Source organism: Lygodium microphyllum, chromosome 11 (assembly GCF_053477565.2).
Source record: "Lygodium microphyllum isolate KBCC chromosome 11, Lygodium_microphyllum_v1.1.10, whole genome shotgun sequence".
In the NCBI taxonomy this organism is placed as follows: Eukaryota; Viridiplantae; Streptophyta; class Polypodiopsida; order Schizaeales; family Lygodiaceae; genus Lygodium; species Lygodium microphyllum.
The window spans coordinates 92,752,548-92,780,235 of NC_141145.1; the positions used below are offsets into that span (position 1 = coordinate 92,752,548).

A 27,688-nucleotide genomic window follows, 5' to 3' on the forward strand; every position below is an offset into this window, starting at 1 on the left:
ATTACCTGCAACACTTTTATTGGAATATATACAACAAGCTTTCTTAATTAGTGCATTAAGTCACAGGCTCCTTCACATAATTTATCTCACCAATACGCATACAATTTGAACAGTAAAGCAAATTTCTTTATTATATTGGAAGCTTATTACAATTTCCATCTTTCCATCCTAGCAGAAGATACACAGAATTCCATAAGGATATTCTGTCCACCAAGATTCCACCCTCATAACTAGTATTTAGGATTCCAGGATCCCATCTTGGGTCGCGAAGGGGCTCGTTAGATTCTTGGAACAATGCAGGATTTATAGCCAGAGCACCCTCTGGCACCTATAATTCCTATTGTCCGAGACTATCCCTACTAATAGACCTTTCGCCTACGGAGCCGGTCCAAGCCTCTCGTAGCGATAATCATGACCCCCTTGGATTAGGGTCTCGCCGCTAGCTTGGGGGTAGCCTTACGCGATCCTTCCTTTTATTCTGTTTGACAATAATTTGAATCAGAGATTTAGATTCTAGCAAACACAAACAGTCCTTTCAAATGTATATCAAATGATGCAATGACAATCACTCCAACATGTAATTCACAGCTTCACATAGCCAAGCTAGACCTTATCTTGAGGTAACCTTACATTCTAATGAGGATTCTCCTCCCCATAAAGAAGTGTTGAGTACATCTCTTATAACATGTTAAGCAAGGCATGAATTTTTCGTTTGGGCTCACTTATCCAACATAAGTAAAATTCCTTAAAGAAATATATTGTGTCAATGACTCAACGAGATGACCTATAAGACTCTTAAATAGACAATTAGTTTCTATAAGCGTCTCTAGTCAACTCTTAACCTTGTTGTATTTGACCATAACTATATCGAATGCGCATAAAGACATGTATAATAACCTTTGGCAATTAATTCCAACTTGATTCTATGACTTGGAATCTCAATTAATCTAGCTGCAAATCATAGTGATTAATTGTTTATGCTTGTACTAATATGTTTTCTAGATGAGTTATCAATTTGTGTAAGTGAAAAACATGGAAGCTAATATCTTATGTAATTATCTTATATAGCAAAATAATAATCTAGTAATGAATAACCTGGTTTGGCAACATGACGACATTAGGAACTTCGTCTTTACTTGCGCTTGCATTAACCACACCCGATGTTCTGTTGGTAGTGGCAACTCCCACAACATCAGACACTCCGGTGTCATTGGCAATACCTGTTGCTTGACTGGTTGCATTGGTCCCTATGGTTTTTCCACTTCGTCGCTTTGGAGCCATCGTCTACTAGTGGTTCGAGAGATAGGGAAGGTGGAATAGATTTGAGATGAGAGAGCGTAAGAGAATATGGCTTAGGGATGGGGCGTTTTACCGGGTGAGAGTTAGGGCAACCCTTTCTCAAGTCCCGGACTACCTTTTTTTCTTATATGGGGGTCTTGGTGCCTATCCTCACTAGCCGAGTGGCTGGTCTTCTCGGAGCTATCAACCGAAGGGAGTGGAGGAAAGCTTCGGAGGCGTCAGGGTTTGGCCCTGTGGTAGCGCGTGTACCAACATACCATACTCACTTGGTGGATATGACATGAAGGTGCACACCCGACTCACAAAACAAAACAAAACAAGGGATTTAAGCTTACTCTCTTCCTCTCTTCCTCTCTCTGTCTTTCTCTGTCTCTGTCTCTCTCTCTCTCTCTTTAGCTTCTTCTCACAGCCTCTTGAAGGAGTATTCTTCTTCATCTCTTTCTCTACCTCTCTCTCGTAGTCTCTCGGGGTCTCCTTATATCTCCCTGAGTGCCCCCCATGCCTCTTATTTATAGTGAATTGGAGAAAAAGGGTTGTAGCTGAGAAGAGGAGCTCTTTGTGGAGGGGGAACTTGAAAAGATTAGTGATTTGATGCTCAGATCATAAGTCTGATGGTTCCATTGGCTCCAAAAGGGAGGTAAAACCCCGAGACGCTTGGTTAGAAAGCTCTCAGTTCACTCCTTTTCTCTGTTCGAAGTGCTGTCTACTGCATGTAGACTGCGATCGCGGCCGCGCAATTTCGCTAGTCACTTCTCTTTATTTTTCTTTTTATAAAATCTTCACACTAACTAACATATCACTTGTCTTTTCTTTTAAATGACATCGAGTTCTAGAAATCTCCATATCTCTCTCTTAAAAAAAAAAGGATAATATCTAAAATATCCAAAATATTCTAGTATTGTCCAAAAGTCTAATATTTTTAGACCATCCTTACTATGCACATTAACATTAGTGATTAATATAGCTCATCTCTCTTGTTCACGTTATAACTTCCATGAAGGGTGGCTACGGTCCTTGTTAATTCATAAAAAATATCGAGTTACGACTCTCGGTTTTATTTGTTTATTTATTTTTAATGTTAATTAATTTTTTACTTTAGTTAGTAACCTTACTAACTTATTACTTGACTAACTAACTTTTATTGCCTGGGAATATTACACTGGGAATCGCATAAGCAGCATCTCCTTGCTCTCTAACAGTCTCCTCTTTAACTGTGGCTGGAATACACTCCACCAACCCCTAAAAATGTTGTTCCGTGGACAAGTTTTGCCAAGTGGCAGCCTTAAACTACTCCCCCCCCCCAACCAACATTATCTAGCTTATTAAATTAATTTCCAGAAAAAATTAATTCAGAAAATGTATTTAATAATTATTCTAGTGTGCTTAAAATTAATTCCACCAGCCAATAATTATATAAGCTAGGCCAATTTGTCCTCCAAGTATCCTCAAGCAGTTATTGACCCTTAGACTAGCATTAATTAATTGATTAATTCCTAGTCATTAATGTCACCACTAACATTAGTGGCCAATAAATTGGTGTAGGGCCAAATCTGACATCGGGTACCGCCTATACCTATCGGACATAAATTATTACAACTTTTGCCTTTGGTACCCACTGCATCCTCAAGGTTGTTGGCTTGCTAACATGAAATAACTGCTATGTGTATCACATGCTAAAAAACCATGCACATTTGATTAATATGTTAATCAAATGTTATTGGCAAGATTAAAGCATCTCAAAATTTCATGTCCTTGTGACACTTTCCTCATTAGCTACCTGAACACTTTGGAAACTCCTCTAACCATTACTTGTTTGTTGTGTCAAAACTTTCTGATTTAAGGGGTGTATTTTGGCTTATGTTATAAAATTTCAAATAGATTGTTCTTGAAAGCGTTGCTGTTTTTTCTTAAAGTTTTCATGTTTTTGCATAAGTAGAAGAGTTGTGCTGCACATTGGTAATTTTTCTTAAAGTTTTTATGTCATTGCATAAGGAAATGAGTTGTGCTGAACATTAGAGTTTCAGTGGGAGTGTTTCAGGATTTCACACTGAGATACAAAATGTGCTCCAAAACCTGTGGGAAGAGTTTGAGGCCCATTATGCAAATAGGTTGGTTTTGCCATGCAGAAATCCCAATAGAAACAGGTTGCTAAAAAGAGAGCTTTACTAATTGCGAGATATGTAAAAGATATCTTACTGAAATTTGATATCTACTTCACTATAGTGGCCACTGGCACAATGACAATGGGTTTATTCTTTGTCCAGATGCACACCGAAGGCATACAAATACTAGCTTTTATGGTGATTTTTAATGTTCCTGCATTACAAGAATACAGGAGTAGGTACTCTGGATACTAATTTTTCAGAATACATGAATGAATAAAGGAAATGGGAGAATGCAAAACTGTACTTAACATTTCTATACAACCAATGTGTCTGGGTGTGTACATAATTTTTGTACCTTAGGATTGGAACAGTTTTTAGACTTGGGTGACAAGCTAGATCTCAACTTGATGTACTGAGTGACATATTAGTGGATAGCATCTGATGGGGAGACATGATAAGTGATATCTGGACTTTTAATTCATACTACTCTTCAAATGAAGCTTGTGAAATCTTCTTCACCCCTATATGTGTAGTGTCTGACATAGTTTGATAGCTGTGAAACAGATTGCTTTCATGCCAAAAATCTTGGAGTCACGAGTTGAGAAGGAGAGACGAGCCATTTTATCAGAGCTGCAAATGATGAACACAATTGAGTACAGGGTGGACTGTCAGGTCAGAGCATTATTTTCAGAAACTCAATAACTTAAATGAAATCCAAAGTTTTTAATGTTTTCAAGGTTGCTGTAATTGTATTTTAGGTTCATTTCCTGGGATCTCTCCTTTTCATGGTAGGTTAGGCTCAATCAAGGCAGGTTTGTGACTCAAGCAGCTCAAAAGAAAAAACTATTATCTTTTTTGGCCACTGCATGCATTTGCTTTTGTGTTTCTGCCCTCATTTAATACTTGGCAGTTGAGCTTGGGCCCATAATTGGCATTTGTGTGGTCATAGCCCTGTGCAGTTGGTCTCCACACAAGTTCAGATTTTAACTAGGGAGCAAACTGGTTCCGGAATCTTTCTGGATTATCTAGTCTACTGGTTTTCCTGCTTGCCTTTTAGCATCCCCCGTTATTGGATGAAAAATTGTGCAACCAGTCACAGCAATGCCCTAGTTCATTTTCCATGTATTTGGTAGGAGCTGGAGGTTTTAAGCTGACATGTTGGATTTTATCAAACTCTGACACTATGCTTGAGCTTTACTTCCCCCTGACATGGTCAGGTGATTGGTTACTTTTCTAAGAGATAAAGAGGAAAATATATTGATGATATGGTAGTATGGTGATATGCACTGCTAGGATTCGTCTTAGAGATTTACAAGACCTTTTCAGACAGCTCACTTTTTATACTGAAAGCGACAAGGATATAGTTTGATGTTTGCCTAAAGTAGGAATACACGTCCCCCAAACACCCCACCCCAAACAGTAGATTGATCTCAAGAGGCGAAATAGTCCTAAAGCTTGACCCTGTACACTGGCACCTGGAATTGTCTTGTATCAAACTTGTCAACAAGGTCTCCTTTTTGCTCTTTTATGAGCTTGATGTATGCTTGCTTATTTTAATGCTCCCAAGTGTCTGCTTTACAGTTAGAATCAGGTTCATTTTTACATGTACATCACTAGGATTTTTCTAGGTGAATATGAGAGTTGTATGACATGTACAAACTCCTTTCTGGTTTTATGCAGCTCTTACAACAACTGCACTCAGAAAACATGCTGGGGTATAGGTTTCCTATTGGTTTAGAAGAGCAGATAAAGAAGTGGGACGTTGATACCATAAGGGCATTCCATGAACGATGGTACTTCCCTGCAAATGCAACATTGTACATTGTTGGAGATATTGAGAGCATCGGCAAGACAATCGAGCAAATCGAAGTATGCTTCATTTTTTTGTTATTTTATGGTGGATATTTTACTAAGCTCACTATAGCTGTCATATATTGTGCAACTTTATCTGGATCTGGATGTAATTAAAAGAATGTGAGAATTTTAGATGATGTGATTTCTATAAAGGTTTGCTTTGTGTGTGGTTGGAAGCATCAGCCTTAGTGGCATTTCTTGGTGGCATTTAGTTGTTAAATAGTGTAGGAATGCAGAAAAAGCTATCTTCTCCATGTGATTTATCACCTAGTTAAAGTTACGCTTCCTATCAAGCTATTATGTAGTGAAATCTTGAGCTTAAATAGCTTAAAGGAAGTGCTGACAGGGAAATACAGCTTAGGCAGGACATAGGTCTGCCTCATCTCTTAGGTTTACTGATCATTAATCTGCATTCACATGGTTTTGTGCAGTTTCCATGCTTTTTGATTTTCCTTAATTTGGTTTTGTAAGCCATATGGAGATGGTTTAGGACAGTGTATATTGTAGAATTACGTTTCTATCAAGTTTCTGTATGCAAGATGGAAATCCAGAGAAAGAAAGACAGAAAACCATATGAGTGTCCACTACAGGTCAAACGACTTACAAGACCAAAGTCATGAGCGCAAGTGATCCATGGTATATCTCATCAGACAAATACAAACATGACAAGTAAAACAGAGATGATGTTATCAGTATGTACAAGAGCTCCTGGCCTATGATATCCCTTATAGGGTTTAGAGGAGGGATCTCAACTCCTCTATGGTAAGAGTTAGATGAACATGCAGTGGTGGTGAGAGATGATAACCTGGATCCTTTGATAATCCAAGGGCTTTACCATTCTCCTTGATCTTGTCTATAATGCAAAAGTGTATCCATAGGCTGGGGAGGAGAATACAGATGAGCATGATCAGAGCACAGCCTGGAGCCACCCCCCATGGGCATAGCAGGGGAATCTTAGATGAGTTCCTTTATGAATTTTGGAGGAGGCTACATAACAGCTTTAGGCCTAGGAAGTTCTCTCTCTTCCTATGGCTTGTAGCTCATAGGAGCCTAGTGGTTGGCATGTGGCTTGGATATGGCAGGGACCACATAGTATGCGCAAGATGCGGTGAGCCAAAGGAGAGACAGAGACATTGTCTATGGGACTCCTCTAGAGCTAGGGATGTATGGAGGTTATTCTCTGTACAGGTTTGGATCTCTTTCCATCTTTGTGCTTCCCTCTTGGTGTTCAAAGACACTCCTTTTTGGAGGCTTGTTTGATTCATGGTCGCTTGGTGGCTAGCATGTGATAAATATTACAAATTTCAATCCATGTCCAACTGTTATCTTTGGTTAACTATTATAAGCCCCCTTAAGGGGGAGAGGGATGGATTGCAAGTGTAGACAATTCGGACGGTATCATTGGAGGGCATGTTTGGGTAGAATCCATTTGTTATCTTGGTGTAGTCTGGCACCTATTTACTAAGCCTTGTGCTTGGGCTTGTCATGTCCTTGCATGGTCCAAAGAAGCTTATTCGTTGTATAGGTTCGGAGCTCTTTCCATCTTTGATTTTACTGCATAGTGTTTTGTCACGTTCGATAGTACAATCTGTTGTAGTGTATTCTATGGTCCCGCTAGCCACTAGCTATAAGGCTTCTTAGGCTCAAGCTTTTACCTTTTTGGTCAGTGATCAGCCCTTTGATGCAAACATAGTCTCTACTTTGGAGATATGGTAGGGTTTGCAAAAGAAAATCCTGAGTGTACAACAAGTGAAACACAGAATTCAAACACAAACACAAAATGCAAAATGCCAAACTCTAACAGAGAAAAAGAAGAACTTTGAAGTGAATGAACAACTGCTGTAAATGAATGAAAGAGTGTACAAGACGCTCAATGGGAGAGCTATCAAACAATCTGTGGCTCTTGTGGGAGCGAGTTGAAGGAGGTGTTGATATATGTTGTTCATCGAAGATGGATCTTGAGTGCTCTAACCACAAGTCGGAGTAGGGGCTGCTGAAGAAAAGTGCTGAAAATGCAAAAACAACCTGTTCTAGATGATGATGGCATCAACCAGTGTATCAAAGAGCCACAATTTGGTGCATGGTTCATGGAACTGTATGTGTGCACACTCTCTGCAATGCACCCAATGTTGCATATGCTTATGCTAGTTGAGCCTTTGATGTCTCTTGCTATGAAAATTGTGGCCCTTTGAAAGTGACTCCTATGTTTACATACTATCTAATAGATTCCACTAACTCTCCATCAAAAGTAAACTGATATTCAGAACTTGTCACATAAGTAGCTGAGGTGTTGAATACCATACCCGTGGTTTTCTCAAGGTTCACCTTAATGTCTCTATCTCTGAGAAAAGTCGATAGTCTCTATATCTGAGAAAAGTCGATTGTGTATACAAATGTTTATGTAGTCCCTCAAGTGAGTTAGGTATAAGCATAGTGTCATGTTTATAAAGCACTATTGGCATCGACACTCTAGTGAAACTAGCTCCAACCCCTCCCCTTCGTTGGCAATGTAGTTTGAGACTTCATCTATATAGAGCCCAAGCAAAGTGAGTGAGAGTGGGCCCCTTGTTTCACTCTGATAGTATTGTTGATTGAATTTGAGATACCCCTCGGTGCCTATACTCGGCCTGTTGTTGTCTTATATAGAGCATAGATACTCCACTGTACCTCCTTGGAGACACCAATATTTTCTTATGTGCTCTACTTTTCTCATCAATAATAGGCCTTGCCCCTATTTTATTGCTTAGTGACTTTGCATCCTCATGCGGGGTGCCTTTTCAGCCCATCCTACAACCCGTACTCTGAGTACACGTATCTTTCTTTTTTGCCTCTTCCTCATATGTATCATTCATCATTTCCACTTTATTCCTTGGTTCTCCTTTGTGCTTCTTGACTAGTTCTAGCCATTGGGCATTTTCTTCTTTTACATTTTCCATATATATATATATATATATATATATATATATATATAGAGAGAGAGAGAGAGAGAGAGAGAGAGAGAGAGAGAGAGAGAGGTGTGTCTGAGGGAGGGAGATTTTTAATCATCATGTCAGGAGAGGTTTCTACTGTCAAGTTGTGGTATCATTGATTTGTCATGGTTCACTGCAGGTTGTTTTTGATAAAATTCCAGCTGGTGTTATTCCTGTTGCTACCCCTGCTACCAACACAGGACCAATTTCACACCTTCAGCTTCCAAAGTTGCAAAGTTTCCTGGCTGGATCTGCTCTTGCTGAACCAACTGGAACAAGTGCTTCGACTCAACTTAAAAGAAAGGAAAGGCATGCAGTAAGGCCTCCTGTAAAACATGAGTGGTCTTCACCAAGATCTGGAGGAATTACAAAGCCTCATATATTCCAGCATGAACTCTTGCAAAATTTCTCACTAAGTTTGTTTTGCAAGGTCTGTTAAGCATCCCTAAGCAATTCTTTTTATTTACAGCTTTGTGCGAGTATGGTGTTGAGTATAGTTAATGTTTCCAGGGCAGGTAAAAGAAAACTGGCTTTGTTTCAAGACATTAGCTCTCTAAGGTTGATTGCTTCACTCTTTAGAGCCATTGCTTTGCATCACCACATACTTTTTTTGGCTTTGTTGGCATTATTGTCTAAGCCTAACAACAATCCATTCTGAGGTCTAGCATGTTTATGAAGCAGCATTTTTTTCCCCAAGTGAATTGACACCTAGTTAAGTTGTACTTCTAATTGGTTTGTTGGAGTGGGGGCCACCTTTAATTTAGTATGATTTGTGTTAAGCTTGCATAAGACGAACGTCTAATGGTGTGTGCTTCCCAAGGGGTTAAATTTTTTTAAAGGTGGTGTATTGGCAATGTAGGTGCATGCTTGATGTTTGCTGAGTTCCTTCAGTATAGTGCCTGATACTTAATTCATCATAGTGCTTTTTGGATTGCAGAAGCCAGTACAAAAAGTGTTAACCTATTCCGATTTACGAGCTGTATTGATGAGGAGAATTGTTCTTTCCACATTGCAGTTCCGCATAAACAATCGCTACAAGGTAACTAACTCACATGTTTATATGTATTTAAATCGCTTTTGTATATATGTGTCCATGTGTGCCTTCATAAATGATCAAAGGAAGAAGCTATATTATGTCTACAAGAGGCAAAATCAGCCTATGAGGCAAAAGATACATTACTTATCTCAAGTAGAAAGAAAACAAAATATTATCCAGAAAACATCAAGCTAGGAGCCAAGGGAAACAAAAGATTTGGTACAACCGTGCAACCTATTTTTCTCATCAACGAGTTTTCTTGGATCTTCTAACATAAACGCCTACTGCAGCACACCAGAAGGCCCAACCATAACTTGAGACATCCAATTTGTGATTAATTTCCATTGATCATTCATTTACTTTGTCAATGAGCTTCTCATCACTGTAAGTCCTCGTGCAAAAACACTAAACTGTCCAAATCCACCTCCATGTCTTCCATGAGTTGCTTTTGGACTTGTAGCAATGGCTACAATTGAGCATCTGATTAAACTGTTTTGTCCCTTAAGCTAGCATTATCTTCCACAACATATTGAACTTCTACCTCAAGGAGTTCATTGTATATATACCCTCTATATGATGTGCGTTCAAGGCCTGTTTATAAATACCCTTATAGGAGGGGTAATTTGTTACATTATTCGGAAAGCAAGTCGAGTTTGACCAAAGTGTGGCTACTTTTTTTTGATGCCACATATGATCCAGTTTTAGAATGAAAGGATCTAATTCCTTCTTCTTCTCCTTTTTTCCTCAAAAATTCTCTTTCAAACCTTTGGATAATATTAAAGGCGTCCCCTTGCTTACCAACCATAAAAAGGGAAGGGATTGAACAGATTTGTATTAAATGCACTTTGTTTACAAGCCTATTCTTTTCAGTGCCTTGTCTCTCCCTCAATTCTAATCAGCACTAATTCTTGCACTCTCTAAATCCTCTTATTCTATGGATGCACTTGAGAGTCATTCTTGGAATGATTTTGCTTTGGCCGTTCTTGAGTAAGACTTTTGGTCTTGGCTTTGTCCATTAGCCTTAGGATACATTTTTTGTTTAGCATAGCATACGATCACATGGTCTCAATCGGATCGTATATGCATTATGTAGAATAATGTTTTTTGCGAGAGATTTTGGAGATGCGAGTATTGCAACAATATGCATTGTTTGATCACTTTCCTTTGTAGTTTAAGATGCTTGCACAACCGTTTGCTTCTTTTGCACAGTTTCTAGGTAGGCTCCCCTTACGCTTCAATTCATCTTGGTTGAAACATCTAGTTTCTAATGGATATATGAGACAGTTGCTTAACAAATTCTCACTCGACTTTCCATTTGAGGGCAGTCACTCCTTTGGAATTGATCTGTAATGTGCATAGGGTTGTCCTTGTCGGACAATATGGTATTGATCATGCCTGCCTTTGCAAGCAATGTCAGAAGGCTTTAAATTGAATATAAAAGAGTTGTGTTTTATTCAAGAAAAACTCACAAACAAGGGTATTATTAAATAGCCGTTTGGATGCGTCAATGGTTGGAAATTAGCATCAATGGCTCCACTTTTCCAAAATACGGGGCGTACGTATACATGTTTTAGAGTTAATTATTGGCTATGGTTTATTCCTTATTGCTTGAATCCCCAGATTTCTGCTTCCCTTGATTGTGAGGTTGGCTGATCTTATTAGACATTTTAAGTTGAGATCTTATCAATAGGCTAAATTGAAAACCTTGACAGGGAATTCGTAAGACAACTCTTGCCACTCTCATAAATTCTTTTGGGGTTTGAACTTTGCATGCATCTCTTGCTCGAAAAAACATGGTTAGACTTTAGTATGCGAAGGTCGAATGATTATAGATCCATAGACAATTGTATATATGTGCAGATGCTATTTTCTTGTAGAACTTGTTTGCTCTACACGATCTCGTTTTGGTCAGATTTTTCATGCCAGGTTAACTTTTATGTCTTGGTCAAGGATTAGATTGCACTTGATATTCATGTTGCCTTGGGGGTTGAATATTTGTGAGGTTATGGATGCCTTGTTGTATTTACCTATCGATAAAAGTCCTAGTTGGGACGGCCTCACTAATGAATTCTTTCAGGCTTATGCTACTTATTTAGTGAAACCCTGATAGCCATGTGTCAATGGGTGTCATGATGACATGTATTTTTGAAACATCACTTAACACGTGGATTAATTTTTAATCACATGGTTAAGTAAATGTTGCACATGTGAGGTGTAATTGGGATTAGAGTAACTTTACAAGCTCGGGACTCCAGGAAATCATAGGATCTCAAAGGCAAAAGTTGCTATGACTTATGTTGCACAAGTACTTGGTGGTATCTAGTGCTAGTTGTTGGCCTAGGTCATTCATTTAGCCGTAAGTGTCAATTGTTTGGTGACACTAGAGAAGTAGTGTTTAATGGTACCTAATGTCAATCTGATGGTCAAAGATGGTGCAGAGACACTTGGGAATGGAAGTTGCCTAGCTAATTTAATTATTGGCCATTAATATTTGATTATGGATAATGCCCAAAAAACCATTTAGGAAGGCTGCCATTTGGCAAACTTGCCCATGAAGGCTGGTAGGAAGCTAAAGAAGAGGAAGAATGTGACCATTTTGTTGTTATGAATTGTGGGGAGTTGTTGGAGTTGATTGCGACTATCTTTCCTCCATTTTCCAGTAATAAAAAGCAGGTTGGCTGCAGGCGACAACTCTTGGAACCCCCAAACTGCAAGCGACATTATCTAGGCTGTTGACGTCAACATTTATTATAGGCGATAGTAGGGAGAGGGTTTCCAACAATAGGCAACAACATTTATAGGCTGTTGAGATACGGCAATAGTAGTAAGTGATTGACTTTTTTGAGTTCTTTGCGAAGAAAGACTTAATTTTCTTTCTCCTTAGCATTCTCTCTCATCTCCTAGTCTTTCTACAGCCGTGCTTCAAAGATTACAGCATTGAGATCACTAGAGACTAAGAAATTTCGGATTTCTTTGATATAAACCCTAATCAACAGTAGAAATTAGGGTTTAGTAGCAGCCTTGGAAAGCATGCTAGAAATTGGAAGCTCCAAGACTTGGATTCAATAGGGTTGAAGTTGTTTTCAGTCAAATTCAAGTGGAGGGACCAGCAATTCAATGAATCTGGGGCATTTTCCATTTCCATCAAAGCGGGTGAAGGCCAATTGACTGCCCGACTTAAGAGGCAAATGAGATTGAAAACTTGCTAGTCATTTTGGATGGCAAGGGAAGTTGGAATACCAAAAGGGATTGGGAGAATCCCATTGTACATCAACTTCTTTTTCAATTAAGTTAAAGAAATACCGAAAGGGGAGCTTTGGGACCAATGGGATGCCCATTGTCCAAGATTGTGAGTCAATTTGCATTTCTCAGTTTTGTAATACATATTGCTTTTGTAACCAAGTTCTAATCAAGGAACTGCCACTAGCTTGGGACTATTGGATTAGTGCTGAAATTGCTTTCAGCAGTGAAATACAGCAAGTATGTGTTCACATGGTGATATGGGATTATGTGGAGAGGATGCATCACTCCTTGGTTAGTCACATTGTGAAGGGCAAAATGCAATTACCGATGTTGGGCATGGTTTTTAGGACGGACATCAAGCTGAAAATGTGGGAAATGATCCAAATGTTCGCACTTCAATGCATAAAGAGGTTGATGACCAGCAAGGGGCGGAAGAATTTTATGATAGCTTCAAGGATCAAATGCATATAGCAGCAAATCTTTTTGCTGAATTGGCAAAGAATCCCCATTTTTCTTGATTCGTGAATGCCCCAAGGAAGGATAGCAAAGGCAAAGAGAAGAAGATACCTTCTACATCTTGGGGACAGCCACAAGAACCGAAGGAAAGCCTTCTTTGGAAGAGTCCAAAATGCCTGATAAGCACAAACAATTGGTACTCGTGGGGGAGCAAGTGCAAATGCATGGCCATTTTGGTAGTGCCGATCCATGGGAACATGAGCAACAAGGTAATTATGCATATGTAAGCATGGGACAACAAGGATACTTTGGTGGTGGTACCATTTTTCATGCTATGGTTGGACAAGCATTGCATACAAGAATGTATGGCTCAAATCCCTATGATATGCAGCAGCCAATGCATGGCTCACAACACCCAATGTATTTGGGTAATGCAAGCAGAATTCATAATCCTATGTATGGCGGCGCTGACATGATGCTTGGGGCACAAAGTGGGCCATATGGATATATATCTGCACCCCTAGGGATTGTTGGAGCACAAGGATTTGGTGCTGGTCATGTAGGATTATCTGATAGTACTAGTTATTATGTAAATACAGCAAATGCACCCTTTTTGCAGCAGCCTATTTATGATAACTCAACTCCCATAGGTCCGCGGAAGTACTATGACGAAGGTGGCAAAAGTGTAAAGTTTGAGCCATTCAGTTGTGCACAAGATAGGCTTATAGCACTTGTTTTTATTCAGCAATTTGATGCAGCCTACTTTGGAGGCAACTTCATAGAGGCATCTAAGATATGAAAGGCAGCCACATTTTTTAAGGGAAATGAATTGCAGTGGTGGTCTACACTTCTTATTCAAGGGAAGTCACCTACCACTTGGGTCCAGTTTAAGCAAATGTTTGCTTCAAATTGGTTGACAAGTATCTTTGAAGTAGACATTATGGGAGCTTGGAATTGGTTGAATTCTAGAGATTGCAAGAACTTGGATCAGTATAATAAGAAGTTTTGGAATGCATTGCTGTCGGTTACTTCTTATCGCATAGTACCCCTCCATGAGCAAGTGGAGAAGGATATTTGTGGTTTGCCAAAGGGTATTCAGGGTTTTTGCATTAAGTCCATTGTTTCCAACATGTCTTAGCTTATAGAAACTGCTACTACAAGCGACACATTGCTGCGTGAAAAGGATGCATGATTCGAAGATAGTGATGCCAAGCCACATGTCACTAAGGCCAAGGTTGAGAAAAACAGTAAATCTAAAAATAAAGCCGAAAATTAGGGCAGATCTGGAAAATAGGATTGGAAAGAAGAGATTTTGACGCTCACAAAGTGAAAGATCAAGGGTAAGGTTTCCAGAAGGAACTTCGTGAAGTTTCACAACTATTCACTAATGGATGTCAAATGAATAAAGGAGGATGTCTTGGTAGACCATCCTCAATTGTTGTAACTTTATGTTGATCTTTTTTAGTTAGAGGCTCAATTAGGTTTAACAGAGCAGGGGTTTAGAGTAATATGTGATGCTCGTAAGGGAGCTAGCACCTTCGCTTTGAGTGATGGACAGCTTTAGATGTAGTGGATCGCGGATGTATTCAGCATATATTCAAGGTACTGTAGCTAATAGTATGTTTGCTAGGAGATCACTATTTAGTGTACTAGTCACTATGTTTGGTATGCAGATGGATATGGTTTTCACTGTAGCTTTGAAATTGTACATTTGCATTGATTAATGATAATCGGGTACTGATTAACGAATGTTGGTTTTCAGTGTATGATCATTAATATTCATTGGTATTTAGCTGGTTTTGTGGACAATAGTATATCTTATGATGCCATTGATGTTTTAGCCACGGTTTATGCTATGCTATGGTTTGGTTTTGCCATATGAGTTGAGCTAATGAGAAATATACATGTCACATGATAATCTGACAATGTTTTGGAGATTCTTTGTGAGTCTTATGTGATGTTATGTTGGTTGGTAATTTTCAACATGTGTTGGGCATATGGAATGGTTGAGCAATGGTGCGCAATGTTATGTTAATTATGATGCCTTGTGGAAATTTCAATGCACTATTTTCCTTTTGACGCATTTAGTAGTGCAATTGAGGACAATTGCAAAGAATTTAAGGGGAAGGGGTGTCATGAGGATATGTATTTTGAAACCTCACTTAACATGTGGATTAATTTTTAATCACATGGTTAAGTAAATGTTGCACATGTGAGGTGTAACTAGGGTTAGAGTAAATTTACCAGCCTGGGACCCAAGGAAATCATGGGATGTCAAAGGCAAAAGCTGCCCTAAGTTATGTTGGTTAGATACTTCGTGGTATTTGGTGCTAGTTATTGGCCTAAGTCATTCATTTGGCCATGAGTGTCAGTTGTGGCGCTGACACTAAAAAAGTGAAGATTAATGATACCTAACGCCAATCTGATGGTCAAATATGATACAGAGACACTTGTGTATGAAAGTTGACTAGCCAATTTAATGATTGGTCAGTCAGATTATTTTTTTGGGCATCAAAATAATTATTTGATTCATTTTCAGTATTTAAAGACTAAAAATTAATAGTTGGAAGTTAAAAAAGAGGAAAAACATGACCATTTTGCTGTTGTGAATTGTGGGGAGTTGTTGGAGTTGATTGGGATTGTTTTTCCTCCATTTTACACAAGGAAAGAGAAGGTTGGCTGCAAGGAATAGCTCTTAGGGACCCCAAACTGCAAGTGACATCATCTAGGCTGTTGGCGGCAACATTTATTGCAGGCGACAGCGGGGAGAGCATTGCCAACAGTAGGCGACAACATTTACAAGGTGTTGAGACAGGGCATTGGTAGTAAGTGACTGATTTTTTTGGAGTTCTTCATGAAGAAAGAGTGAATTTTCTCTATCCTTAGCATTCTCTCTCATCCTAGCCTTTCTATAGCCTTGCTCCGAAGATTATAGCATTGAGATTACTAGAGGCTAAGAAATTTCGGATTTCTTTGATGTAAGCCCTAATCAGCATCAGAAATTAGGGTTTAGCAGTAGTCTCAAGAAAGTGAGCCAAAAATTGGAGTCTCCAAGACTTGGATTTAACATGGTTGAAGCTGTTTTTAGTCAAATTCAAGTGGAGGGACTAGCAATTCAATGAATTTGGGGCATTTTCCATTTCCATCAAAGCAAGTGAAGGCCAATTGACGGTCCGACTCAAGAGGCAAATGAGATTGAAGACTTGCTGGTCATTTTGGATGGCAAGGAAAGTTGGAATACCGAAAGGGATTGAGAGAATCCCATTGTACCTCAACTTCTTTTTAAATTAAGTTAAAGAAATATCAAAAGGGTGCCAGTTTTGGGGCCAACAAGGTATTGATTGTCCAAGATTGAGATTTAATTTACGTTTCTCAGTTTTGTACTAAATGTTGCTGCTGTAACTAAGTTGTAATAAGGGAATTACCACCCATCCACGGAAGAAAGTCTGGTTTCAATAGGTCTAGGAGACAAGGATTAGGCATGTATCATGGAAGATGGGAGTTATTAAATTGATTTTGAAAGTACCTTATTTGTCATTTTTGAAATATTAGAGACCAATCCTTTTGGTGGATCCATATATAAAATATTCTCAAAGGTGATGGCTAATCATCTCCATAGGCATCTCCTTGGCATTGTGCATCCACATTAATATAGATTCATTAAGGGCTGAAATCTTTTGCATAATGTGTTGAATGTGTAGATGGGTATTGACTATGCAAAGTACTTTACTCAGAAGTGATATTAGTTTAGTTGGGTTTGGAAAAGGTCTTTGACTATTTGCACTAGTCTTTTATTGTGGAGCTTATGCACACCATGGGTTTTGGCGTAGATATGTCTCATTTGATCTACACCCTTAGTATTGATGCTTCTTCTTGGGCTATGCTAAATGATGGAGTCATTGAGACCTTTGCACTTGGGTGCCTGGCAAGATAGGGTTGTCCTTTGAGTCCTTTGTTTTTTGTCCTTGGGACCCATCCAGTCCTCACCATGTTATCTTGTCTGGTGGTCACTAGACAGTTGGCTGGTTTATCTTTTCCGTATGGTCAGCATGTTGTTGGCCAGTTTTTGGGCATGCTTTTGGTCTTTATGTGAATGTTGAGAAATCCTCCCTTCTGAGCTGCACTGAATTGGATTTGTAGTCCTTGGAATGATAGGGTATAGTAATACCCCATGGTAATGTTGCGAGGCATGTAGGTTATCCCTTGGATGTTGATTTTCAGCCAAAGCACTTATTGGAATGCATTTAATCTAAATTGGAATCTAAGTTTGTTCGATGGAAATCTTATGCCTGGCCATTTCATGTTCATCTTAAAGTGGCACTGACTAGCATGCTACCAATGCTTACTTATATTTTGCCACTTCTACCTTGGACTTTCACTACCTTGAATGATCTTACCAAGCACATCGATTTCTTGTTATAGAAAAAAGATTCCTTGTAAGCACACTTTTCTTGGATTTCTTGGAGTCCTGTTTGCATGGCAAAAAACAGGGGTGGTGGGGCTATTTTGGATGTTGAGACACATATAGTGGCTTTTCGTTGTTCACTTTTTCACGCTATGTGCACTAATCATCACCGCTGGGTCTTTATCATATGTTGTTTTCTAGAGGACCAAGGACTCATGCATGGTAATACCAGCATTTACATCTTATGGTGGCACATCCTTAACAATGATGCTCATTACTCGACATCTTCCTCTTTTGTGGTGACTCATTTGGTGTGCTCTTGGAAGCTAGTTCTTCAGAAGGTGCACTGGCACCTAGTTGAGGATTGCTTGGCTGCTAACTCGTTTTATTCGGATCCCCCTTGGCAAGGTGGGGATCATGCTGGCTGGCTTAATCTTGAAAAGGCTTAGGCTAATCAAGTGTATCATCCATGATCAAAGATCAGCATTGGCTGGTCAGCAAAGCTAATGCTGTTTGGGGCTTGCATAAATTTGAGGCTTAGTGAAAATGGATTGTGATGGAAGATTGGCTAAACAAGATTCTATTCAAACGTAAGGTCTTTCTTTGGAGAGTACTGATTGGTGGCCTTTCCCTTGCTTCGGTTCTTTCTAAGTCCTGAATTTTGAATGGGAATTATATTTTTGTACTACCAATGTGGAATCCTCTTGTGATAGATTTTTCTCCTGCCCTTTAGCCAAAAAAATCTAGACCCTCCTTTTTGCTAAGGCAAAAAATCCCTCCCCAATGCAGCCACATAACTTTCTCAGATTTTGGGGCTGTTGGCACAACGGTTTGTTGGAGTGCATTCGTTTTTGACTTAGTTTCTAGTGTTCAAGGACATATTGCTAGGCCCAAGGGTCTTCTACATTGGCAGTTAGATCTCATTGAGAATGCTGGCCTTCTTCCCACGGAGGATTTGACTACTTGGCGTACGACAATTTCTTTTGTTTCTTTGCCGTGACTTTGGTATTCCTCATGTGATTTGATATATTATAAATTCTCCTTATGCTAGCGAGAGAGAGAGAGAGAGAGAGAGAGAGAGAGAGAGAGAGAGAGAGAGATGAAAAAGAGAGAGGCGTTTTGCTGTCTTTGCCTTCTGCGTGGCCTCACAGCCGTGATTGACCTCTGCAAACAGCCCACAGCAAGCATGTGGGAGAAATGGCACCTGCTGCTACAAACGGCCTCACCATGAACTTGGAGACATGAAGCGAAGAATAGATGAAAACTCATGTGGCTGCTTGCACATGACGACCTTTTACAACTTGTTGTGTTTGATGCAACTGCATGTGGCATGATTACCTGCATATGATGACCTCTGACTTGATCGATGACCTTAGTACTTGTGTAACCTGTGTGAGGCATAGGGGCTGCTGAAGCTTGATCAGTGCTGCTGTGCACCTGCAGGGCTTGGATTTGTTGGACTGCTACACAGTTAGGGTTTTGACTTGTAGGGCACCACACCAAGGGAACTTGCTACAGTCTGTGCCAGACTAGAGCAAGTGTGCCCTGTTGCACACTTGTCGAGCAGCAGCGCGCACGCGCGCGCACGCACACACACACACACACACACACACACACACACACACACACTCACTCACTCAGAGCTCATGTGGCATCGATATGGTTTTTCTAGATTAGCACTTGCCTGGGGTACAAGGTAAATATGATTTGGATTCATATGAGTTATCTTGAGCTGAGGACATCCTTGAAGATGCTGAAGGCAACGAAGCAGGCCAATGTTGCAAGATAGCAAAGGAATGTATAGGCATGATTGTTTTGGAAACCCCATAGCAAGGTAGTTGTCCTCCTTTGCAGGAGCAAGGGGACAAGTACGAAGGTGATATGTCTTAGCAGGCTGTGTATACCTCTTCCTTGCAGATTGTTCAAAGGCTTCATTGCTAGCACAAATAATCTTATGCATGAGTACACACATGCAAATGACAGATTGGATGGTGATCATGGGGATTGAAATGTCGGGTTTGACTCACACGTACGCTCATAGAGAAGTGTTGGTGATTTGCAATAGGACATTGGGGCACTTTTTACTCTCCTCATAGGAGGTTTTCCCCTTCAGCTATATTATCTTCTATTTTATGTGCTTATGTTGCACAGTTGGGGCACTTTTCGTGTTTTACACCTTTCGAGTGTGAACACATTAATAACCCTAAGGTTCAAGGGTTGTACTTTGTACTTTCATTACACTCTTTAGTAATCTTATTGGGAGTTGTGTGCTGTCTTCACTCTCTCACTCTCTTCACTATCAAGTGTGTGCTCTCAATTGAGCTTGGATCCTCCGTGTCTCACATTTGGTATCAGAGCTATAGGCTCACATTGTCCAACTCAGCCATTTGCCTTGTCCGGTTCTTCACTAGCTAGTTGCTCCACCATCTCAGCCTCTTTGCAGGCTCGTTTGCTCCAATTTCTGCTAGCTAGCACTGCTCCTTGGTCTACCAACGCCTCCAGTCACCCTTGGGGCAGCCGTGCAGCCTTGTAGACGCTAGCGCCTACAGCGCAGTCGCCGTCTGCACTAGCTCACCGCTGAGTGGCAGCTCCACTCACCACCTGCAGCGCTTGCTCTACCTGCAGCCGCCAATTGTGCCCTGTTCACCAGCACTTGCTCTGCCCGTAGCCGCCAACTGCGCCTTGTTGCACGAGCGCCGCTTGCGCTTCCCATCATTGGCGCCTGTCCACTTGCACTCCGCCAGGTCCACCAGATGCCATGCAGCTCCACCTCCTCGGCCATCATCACCAGACTTGCCAACATAGAAGGTAAAAGGAGACATTAATCTATTTTTTATTTAAAATTTTGAATTTCAGCAAGGGGTCTTCTTTTTTTCTGGGCAGTCTCGTGTCTTGGACACTCATTGTAGAAATTTCTTGGAAAGTGGGTAGATTTTTTTGGGGCTTTTGTGTTTAATGTAGACATTGGCACATGTGCTACAAGTGCAGTCTGAAATAGACTGAAATTGTGCATTTTGGACAACAAAATTCTCAGGTTTTTACATTTTTTGTGTTGCTAAGCACTGTTTGTGCATTGGATAGTGTGTACATTGGATAGTTTTGATAGAGTGTGACACAGATTTGTCAATTACAGTGTGGTGCATGTTGTAATTTTTGGAAATTTTCAGATTTCCGGCTTGCTCTAGCTTTAGTTTTTACTCTAGCGCTCTTTGAAATAGTGACATTTACTATGGCCAATGAGGGTCAGAGTGCTCTATTCACGTCTGTATCCAAGGAGGATAGATTGAACGGCAATAATTATTCTCCATGGTCTGTCATGATGAAGAATGTGGTGATTGCAAAAAATCTTTGGGATTATGTTAGTAGTGAAGAAGTTTGTCCTGAAATTGTGGCTCCTACAACACCTCCTCTAGGAGGATGTGGTCAAAGGCCTACTCCAACTCGGCCACTTCCCCAAAGGCTTGGGACACATGGGATGCTTAAGCATTGTCAGTGATTATGTTGGCGATTTAGCAGTCTATGGTCTCGCATATGCGGTCTACAGCTTCTTCACGTGAAGCATAGCTTACACTTAAGCAGATGCTTGCTGTAAAAAAATGAGACATACATCTCTTTCTTAAAGAAAGAGCTAGAGAATGTGAAGATGGATGAAGGTGATTCCATGTAGGATCATCTTAAAAAATTTAGGACTTACGTGAGTAGTTAATGAATGTAGATGAGTATTATTTGGATGCATAGTTGATCTCTAGTACTTTGAATTATTTGCCGCCCTCTTACTTGGCCTTTCATACAGCCCTAAATTTTACCATGAGAATTTCTCCATAGCCACTTACCTTTCTTCAGTTGGTTAGTTTGCTCCTAGAAGAAGAGCAAACAAGAAAGAACAGTTGGGTGGATGTAATAGCCTCTGAATATACTTTTATGACGAGACAAAAGAATAAGGACAGCTAGTCAAAAAATGCTCCGCAAAGTTCTGGAAGTTCAGTACTTCACAGAGCAACAAGAAACAGGGGGCACACAAGTCAAGAAGGGCAAATGCTACTATTGTAAGAAACCATATCATTACATCATAGAATGTAAGAAGCGCATTGCCAAGGAGAAGGAGGAGGAGTCAGGGATGTATGTTGCTGATGCACCTTCTACTGCTATAGAGTTTGCGTCTTTAGTTGTAGACCGTGACAGTGGTCTACAACAAAAGCATTTAGCTCTACTATGTTGAGAGTGTGTTGCAGTTGGAGGAGTGAGCATGTGAGTGAGAGCAACACACACACACACACACACACACACACACACAGAGTATGATATGATTTTGGGTGTACCAACAACGTGTTGGTACACAAAGAATAAAATGTATTTATACTTAGGGCACGTAAGGGTGCATTCACATGTACAACTAAATAATACACGTGTACAATACACGAAGGTGAATAAAGGACCTTTATTCCAACAACCTCCCACTTAAAGGTCTGAAGTGAACCTGTAACAACCAACTCCCACTAGTCGTATGCAATGCTCATGTTGAGCCTTGCTTAGAATTTTATTGAGAACATCTGCATGGTTGTCCTGTGTTTTGATCTTGGTCAGTGTGATTAGACCATATTCCAGAATCTGTTTGATAAAGTGATATCGCACATCTATATGCTTTGTGCGTGAATGATACATGGCATTCTTAGCCAGATACACAACACTCTGGCTATCACATCCCAATGTTGGAGTACTCATAGACATGCCGAGATCCTCTGCAAGTCTGCTCAACCATATAGCTTCCTTAGAAGCTTTAGTAGCTGATATGTATTCAGCTTCAGTAGTACTCAGTGCTATGATGTTCTGCAACCTGGAGCACCAAGAAATGGCCCCACTTGCAATTGTAAAGACATACCCACTAGTGGACCTGCGAGTGTCCAAGTCACCTGCCATGTCTACATCACAATAACCCTGCAAATTAAGTGCGCCTTGCCCATAGCAAATACACTTTCGTTGTGTACCCTTTAGTTATCGAAGAATACACTTGATAGCCTTCCAATGTGTTTTGCCAAGATTTGACATAAACTTGTTGACAACTCCCACTACATGAGCAATGTCTGGACGAGTGGCAACCATAGCATACATAAGAGATCCACTGATACATAAGGGACTCCCTTTAGAGCATTGGCTTCCACGTCATCTTTTGGGTTGTTGGCTTTACTAAGCTTAAGATATGGAGGTAAGGGTATCCCAAAAGGCTTAGCTTCAGCCATGTTAAATCTATCCAGTACCTTTTCAATGTACTTTTCTTGAGATAAGAACAACAATTTCTGCGTTCTATCCCTGCAAATTCTCATACCCGATATATGCTCTGCATTCCCCAAATCTTTCATGGAGAAAGCTGATTTCAGCTGATCTTTGAGAGCATCCAAACTAGTCTTTCTTTTCCCAGCTAGTAACATATCATCCACATATAAAACAAGTATGATGGGGCTGCTATCTGTATCCTTTTTCATGTACAAACAATGATCTTCATGATTGCGTGTAAACCCATGAGAGAGCATAAAGGTGTCAAACTTTTTGTACCACTGCCGTGGTGCTTGCTTCAGCCCATATAAGCTGCGTTTTAGTTTGTACACCAACTGCTCTTTTTCAGGAACTACAAAACCCTTGGGCTGTTTCATGTTGATTTCCTCATCAATGTCACCATGCACAAAAGCTGTTTTCACATCCATTTGGTACAGCTCTAATTCTAATACAACAGTGAGAGCAAAAAAGCACACGTATAGAGTGGTCATCTTCACCATAGGTGAGAAGATCTCTTGGAAGTCAATCACTTCCTTCTGTGCATACTCTTTGGCGACTAGTCTTGCCTCCTTGTACTTGGGTTTCCCGTCAACTGTCTTTACTTTGTAAACCCATTTGTTTGGAAGAGACTTCTTCCTTTGGGCAATGACACAAGATCCCAAGTATTATTAGCATACAAAGATTTAATCTCTTCTTGCATAGCTAGCTCCCACTTACTCTACTGAATTTGGATGGCTTGACCTCTTTATATGTAAGAGGCTCACCCTCATCTGTAAGCATCACATAGTGCAAAGAGGGGTCATACCTATGTGACTGCCTTCTCAAGCGTGTAGACCTGCTTACCTAATGATCTACATTCTTAGGAATTGGGTCTACAACACCTTCATTTTCATTACTTGCACGTGCATTTTCGTAATCAGCAAGTCTATCTTGCTGTCCATGACCTCCTTGTGCTTCTATTTGTTGTCCATCATCACCTAGCTCAAAAATATCCGGCTGATCATTAGTTTCAGCTTGTGGTACAACATCATGAGGCTCATCATTTGAAGTAATAGGTCCATGCCCGTTGCTCAGTTGCAAGAACGTGCCGCCTGGTCCATGTTCTCGTTGGTCGCCCTGATTCCTTGTAGCTGTTTGGTCCCCTGCATTTCTTGTCGCCAACGCTCAGCGCTTCCACGCTGGACTTGCCGTGTGCTGCACTTGTCTCTTGTTGTTCGCCCGCTACTTGTCTCTTGTTGCCTGTTGATCGTTAGCTAGTCACAATTTCCACCTAGGCTCGCTTGTTGGACACTAGCCTTGCACATACTGTTGGCTGCACCTTGATCTCGGAAAGCGTGTAGAACCTTAAGCTTTGATACGAGTTGTTAAGAGTGTGCTGAGTTGGAGGAGTGAGCAGGTGAGTGAGAGCCACAAAGAGAGAGAGAGAGAGAGAGAGAGAGAGAGAGAGAGTTAGAGAGAGAGTACGATACGATTTTGGGTGTACCAACAATGTTTTGGTACACAAAGAATAAAATGTATTTTTACTTAGGGCATGTAAGGGTGCACATGTACAACTAATTAATACACATGTATAATACACGGACGTGAATAAAGGGCCTTTATCCCAACATACTGAGGATGCTAGTATTTGGTTCTTTGATAGCGGTGCTTCTAAGCACATTACATCCTGTAGGGATTTGTTTTGCTTTGTTATTGCAGTTCCTGTTGGCAAGTCTATGCAGTGTGCGAACAATGCATCTTATCCTGTTAGAGGTATTGGGGAGATTGATTTGAAAGCCATTGATAGCCCTATTCTCTATTTATAGGATGCATTATTTGTGTTAGGCATAAAGAAGAATTTCTTGTCCATTTCTTCTTTAGCAAAGTGTGGTATACATGTCACATTTAATGATGACAAATGTATGGTCAGGGATAAAGAATTCTTGACATTGGTTTTGATTGGCACATTATGTCATGGGCTGTATGAGTTAGATGCCTATTCGATTGATCAACTAGTCTATTTAGCATCTACTCTTACTCCCGCTATGTCACAGGCAGAGTTATGGCATGCCCGCATGTAACATGTTAACTATGGCAGTCTGATGCTTATGCAGCGTACTCCGATGCTAGATGGCTTACCTCTCTTGGAGAGATGTCCCAAGCATATGCAAGGGATGCATTTTGGGAAAAATCCATCGTTTCTCTTTTCCTCGTGATAATGCTTTTAAGGCAACTGCTAGATTACAGATTGTGCATTTAGATATATGTTGACCTATGCAAACAGTCATTGGGTGGATGTTATTATTTCGTCACCTTCATTGATGACTTCACTAGTTTTTGTTGGATCTACTTATTGGTGAAAAAGTCAAAGGTGTATGATACTTATTGGTGAAAAAGTCAAAGGTGCACAATTAACACTGTTTGTTTTGACCAAGGGGGGGGGGGGGGGGGATACATATCTTCCTTGCTGAATAATATTTGGATGCAGAAAGGCATTGTCCATTAGTATACTACTACATATATTCCACAAGAGAACGGGGTTGTAGAAAGGATTCCATGGCTCATCAAGGGCTTGTTATGGGTGATTTCTATGTTTGCATATCTATGGAATAGGTGACCTAGCCTCACTCTATTATGGATGGTCCTGAGCATCAAGCATGGGATGCTATGGCCACGGCTTTGAAACAAGACTTGTGGTCGCGGTTACACCCTCATGAGTTTAGTCTTACATATTGATGTCTTCAACATTCGAAAACCTAGGTACGATTGGATAGAATGTACATTTTTCAGAGTGATTCCTTCTTTCTAGCAAAAATTGACATGTGGATAGATTGGCATCTCGTCCCTTCAGATCACTACCCCTTGGTTTTGGACACGACTTATTCGCCTTTGCATGCCTTCAAGGCCCTTCTTACCCACTTGCCATTGTGCTTCAATTAGTCATTTCTATTGAATGATCAGTTTTTTGGATACATGCAGTAGTTGATCGGTCATTTTTGCATGCAAGTTCTGTGTGTGGGCATTGATACATGCTTGTTTTTAGGGATCATGCATATGCCTTGTCGTGACACTATGGTATTTAGCATGCTTCAGTTTTTCATGTTGAGTTGCAATATTTGCATTCTTTGTTGGGTCATTCACTCAATATGCAATAGGTTGGGGACAACTTTGATGATTTGGCCACTTGTTTTGAATGGTTGAAATGCAGAGTTCAAGCTCTACAAGAGGAAGAATATGCTACGTTTAAATTGTTGGCCCGTTTGGATGCTTTGCATGATACTAGTTGCCAGACTTTATCACTTTTTTGCTCATGTGTATTAGAAATATACCTAGGAGAATATTGTGCAATTGATAAAACGAGCAAGGGGAAATGGTTGTTGAGCCCTCATCCATCATTCAGATGTGCCTTGATTATTACAAATCTTTGTTACTCGACAAGAAGTTCTTTTTGATTCTATTCTTTCTACTTGAAGATAAATGTGTGACTTGGTTCGAAATCAGGTCAAGCCTCAAAGGAGGCCATTGATGGAAGCAGATATCATAGAGCAAGAAGTGGAGGAAATTTTATGCCATTTGCCCCGTAGGTAAAGTTGGGGTTGGGATGGCCTCCCCAATGAGCTGTTTTCAGCCAATGTGGAACAGCTTAAGGAACCATTGACTCGCCTTTGTTAGCATGCTTGGAGCTCGAGATTAGTGCCTGCAGATTGGAAAATTGCAGGTTCATTTGCTGCCCAAGGTTCCTTCCCGATCCACTTTAAAGTGGAGGCCCATTTCGGTTATGGGTTCATTATATATAATCTTTTCCAAAGCCATTGCCAATAGATTGTAGAAAATGTTTCCATAGTTGATTCATTCCTGTCAATATGGATTCATTAAGGGATGGAATATCATGCATAATATTTTGAGTGTTCAAATGGGGATTGATTATGCCAAAGCTTCCAGGCAAGAAGTAATCACGATCAAGTTAGATATTGAAAAGCTTTCGATCATGTTAGGTGGTCCTTTATGTGGCAATTGATGCCTACCATGGGATTCGGTCCGTGCATGAGTTCTCTGATCGACATTATCAGTTACGATGTAGTTGCACATGTTGCGCACTTAATGGGGGAGCGAAACAAGAGATTGCTTTATCTCGTTCTCTTCAACAAGGATGCCCTCTCAATCGTTTATTGTTTGCATTGGTCACTCACCGCATGCTTTCTTTGTTGGATCGGTTGGCTGAGGATGGGGAGATTGTTGGTCTATCGCTTCCCAGTGGTTTTCAATTGTTGGGTCAATCTTTGGCAAAGGATTCCTAGGCTGATCAATTGGGCAATGGTAATTTGGAATCTATTTGGTTTGGCCTTGGACCTTCATATTAATTCTCAAAAATCAATATTGAATTTCTTGTATGGAGATAGATTTGCAAGAATTGGGCTGGCAAGGAGTTGTTTCCAAAGGAGATATTACGCGGCACTTCGGTTATGTAGCTTTATTCATCCTCATGTGTGAATACATATTATTGTGTGTAAAGGTGCGTGTTTAGGTATGAATACCTTTTACATCACTTAGCATTCAATAAGGGTCAAATGTGTAGATGGATACCTTAGTTTATATATTCAGGTCCTATCACTGGTACTTTCATCTCACTTCTTATTATCATTCTATCTTTCAGTTTGTGTACTCGCAAGATCTGTGTGTGTGTGTGTGTGTGTGGACCTCATGTGATGTTTTGTAGGTGTCTTGGAGTGTGCTCTATTGTCCAAAAGGCCCTTTGTAAATACTTTAATTCATTAATTCAAACATGTGAGAGAGAGAGAGAGAGAGAGAGAGAGAGAGAGAGAGAGAGAGAGAGAGAGAGAGGCTTGAATGGTTCATTTGATGGAGGTTGATATCTCAAAGGCTGAAGTGGAGGATATGTTGTCCCATTTACAATGTAGGATAAGCCTCGGCTGGGATGGGCTTCCTAATGAGCTGTTTTTCTACTCCATCTGGCCTTTCTGTGTGATATTTGTGTGTTATGGTCTTAGAGGCCTTTTGGCTTAATTTGTGTTTATCTTGTTTTTCTTTGTTGACATGACGGTTTGATGTA

General features: G+C 40.3%; 1 protein-coding gene across 1 annotated transcript in view; it reads left to right on the forward strand.

The window, feature by feature from the left end:
* LOC148029087 (Insulinase (Peptidase family M16) family protein) overlaps positions 1-27,688 on the forward strand; it is a 165,513-nt gene that overhangs the window by 100,316 nt on the left and 37,509 nt on the right. Inside the window, exons 6-9 of the mRNA XM_087687848.1 lie at positions 3,969-4,076; positions 5,085-5,273; positions 8,367-8,657; positions 9,165-9,266. Coding sequence (XP_087543974.1) covers positions 3,969-4,076; positions 5,085-5,273; positions 8,367-8,657; positions 9,165-9,266 — 690 coding nt within the window. The remainder of the gene's footprint in view (positions 1-3,968; positions 4,077-5,084; positions 5,274-8,366; positions 8,658-9,164; positions 9,267-27,688) is intronic.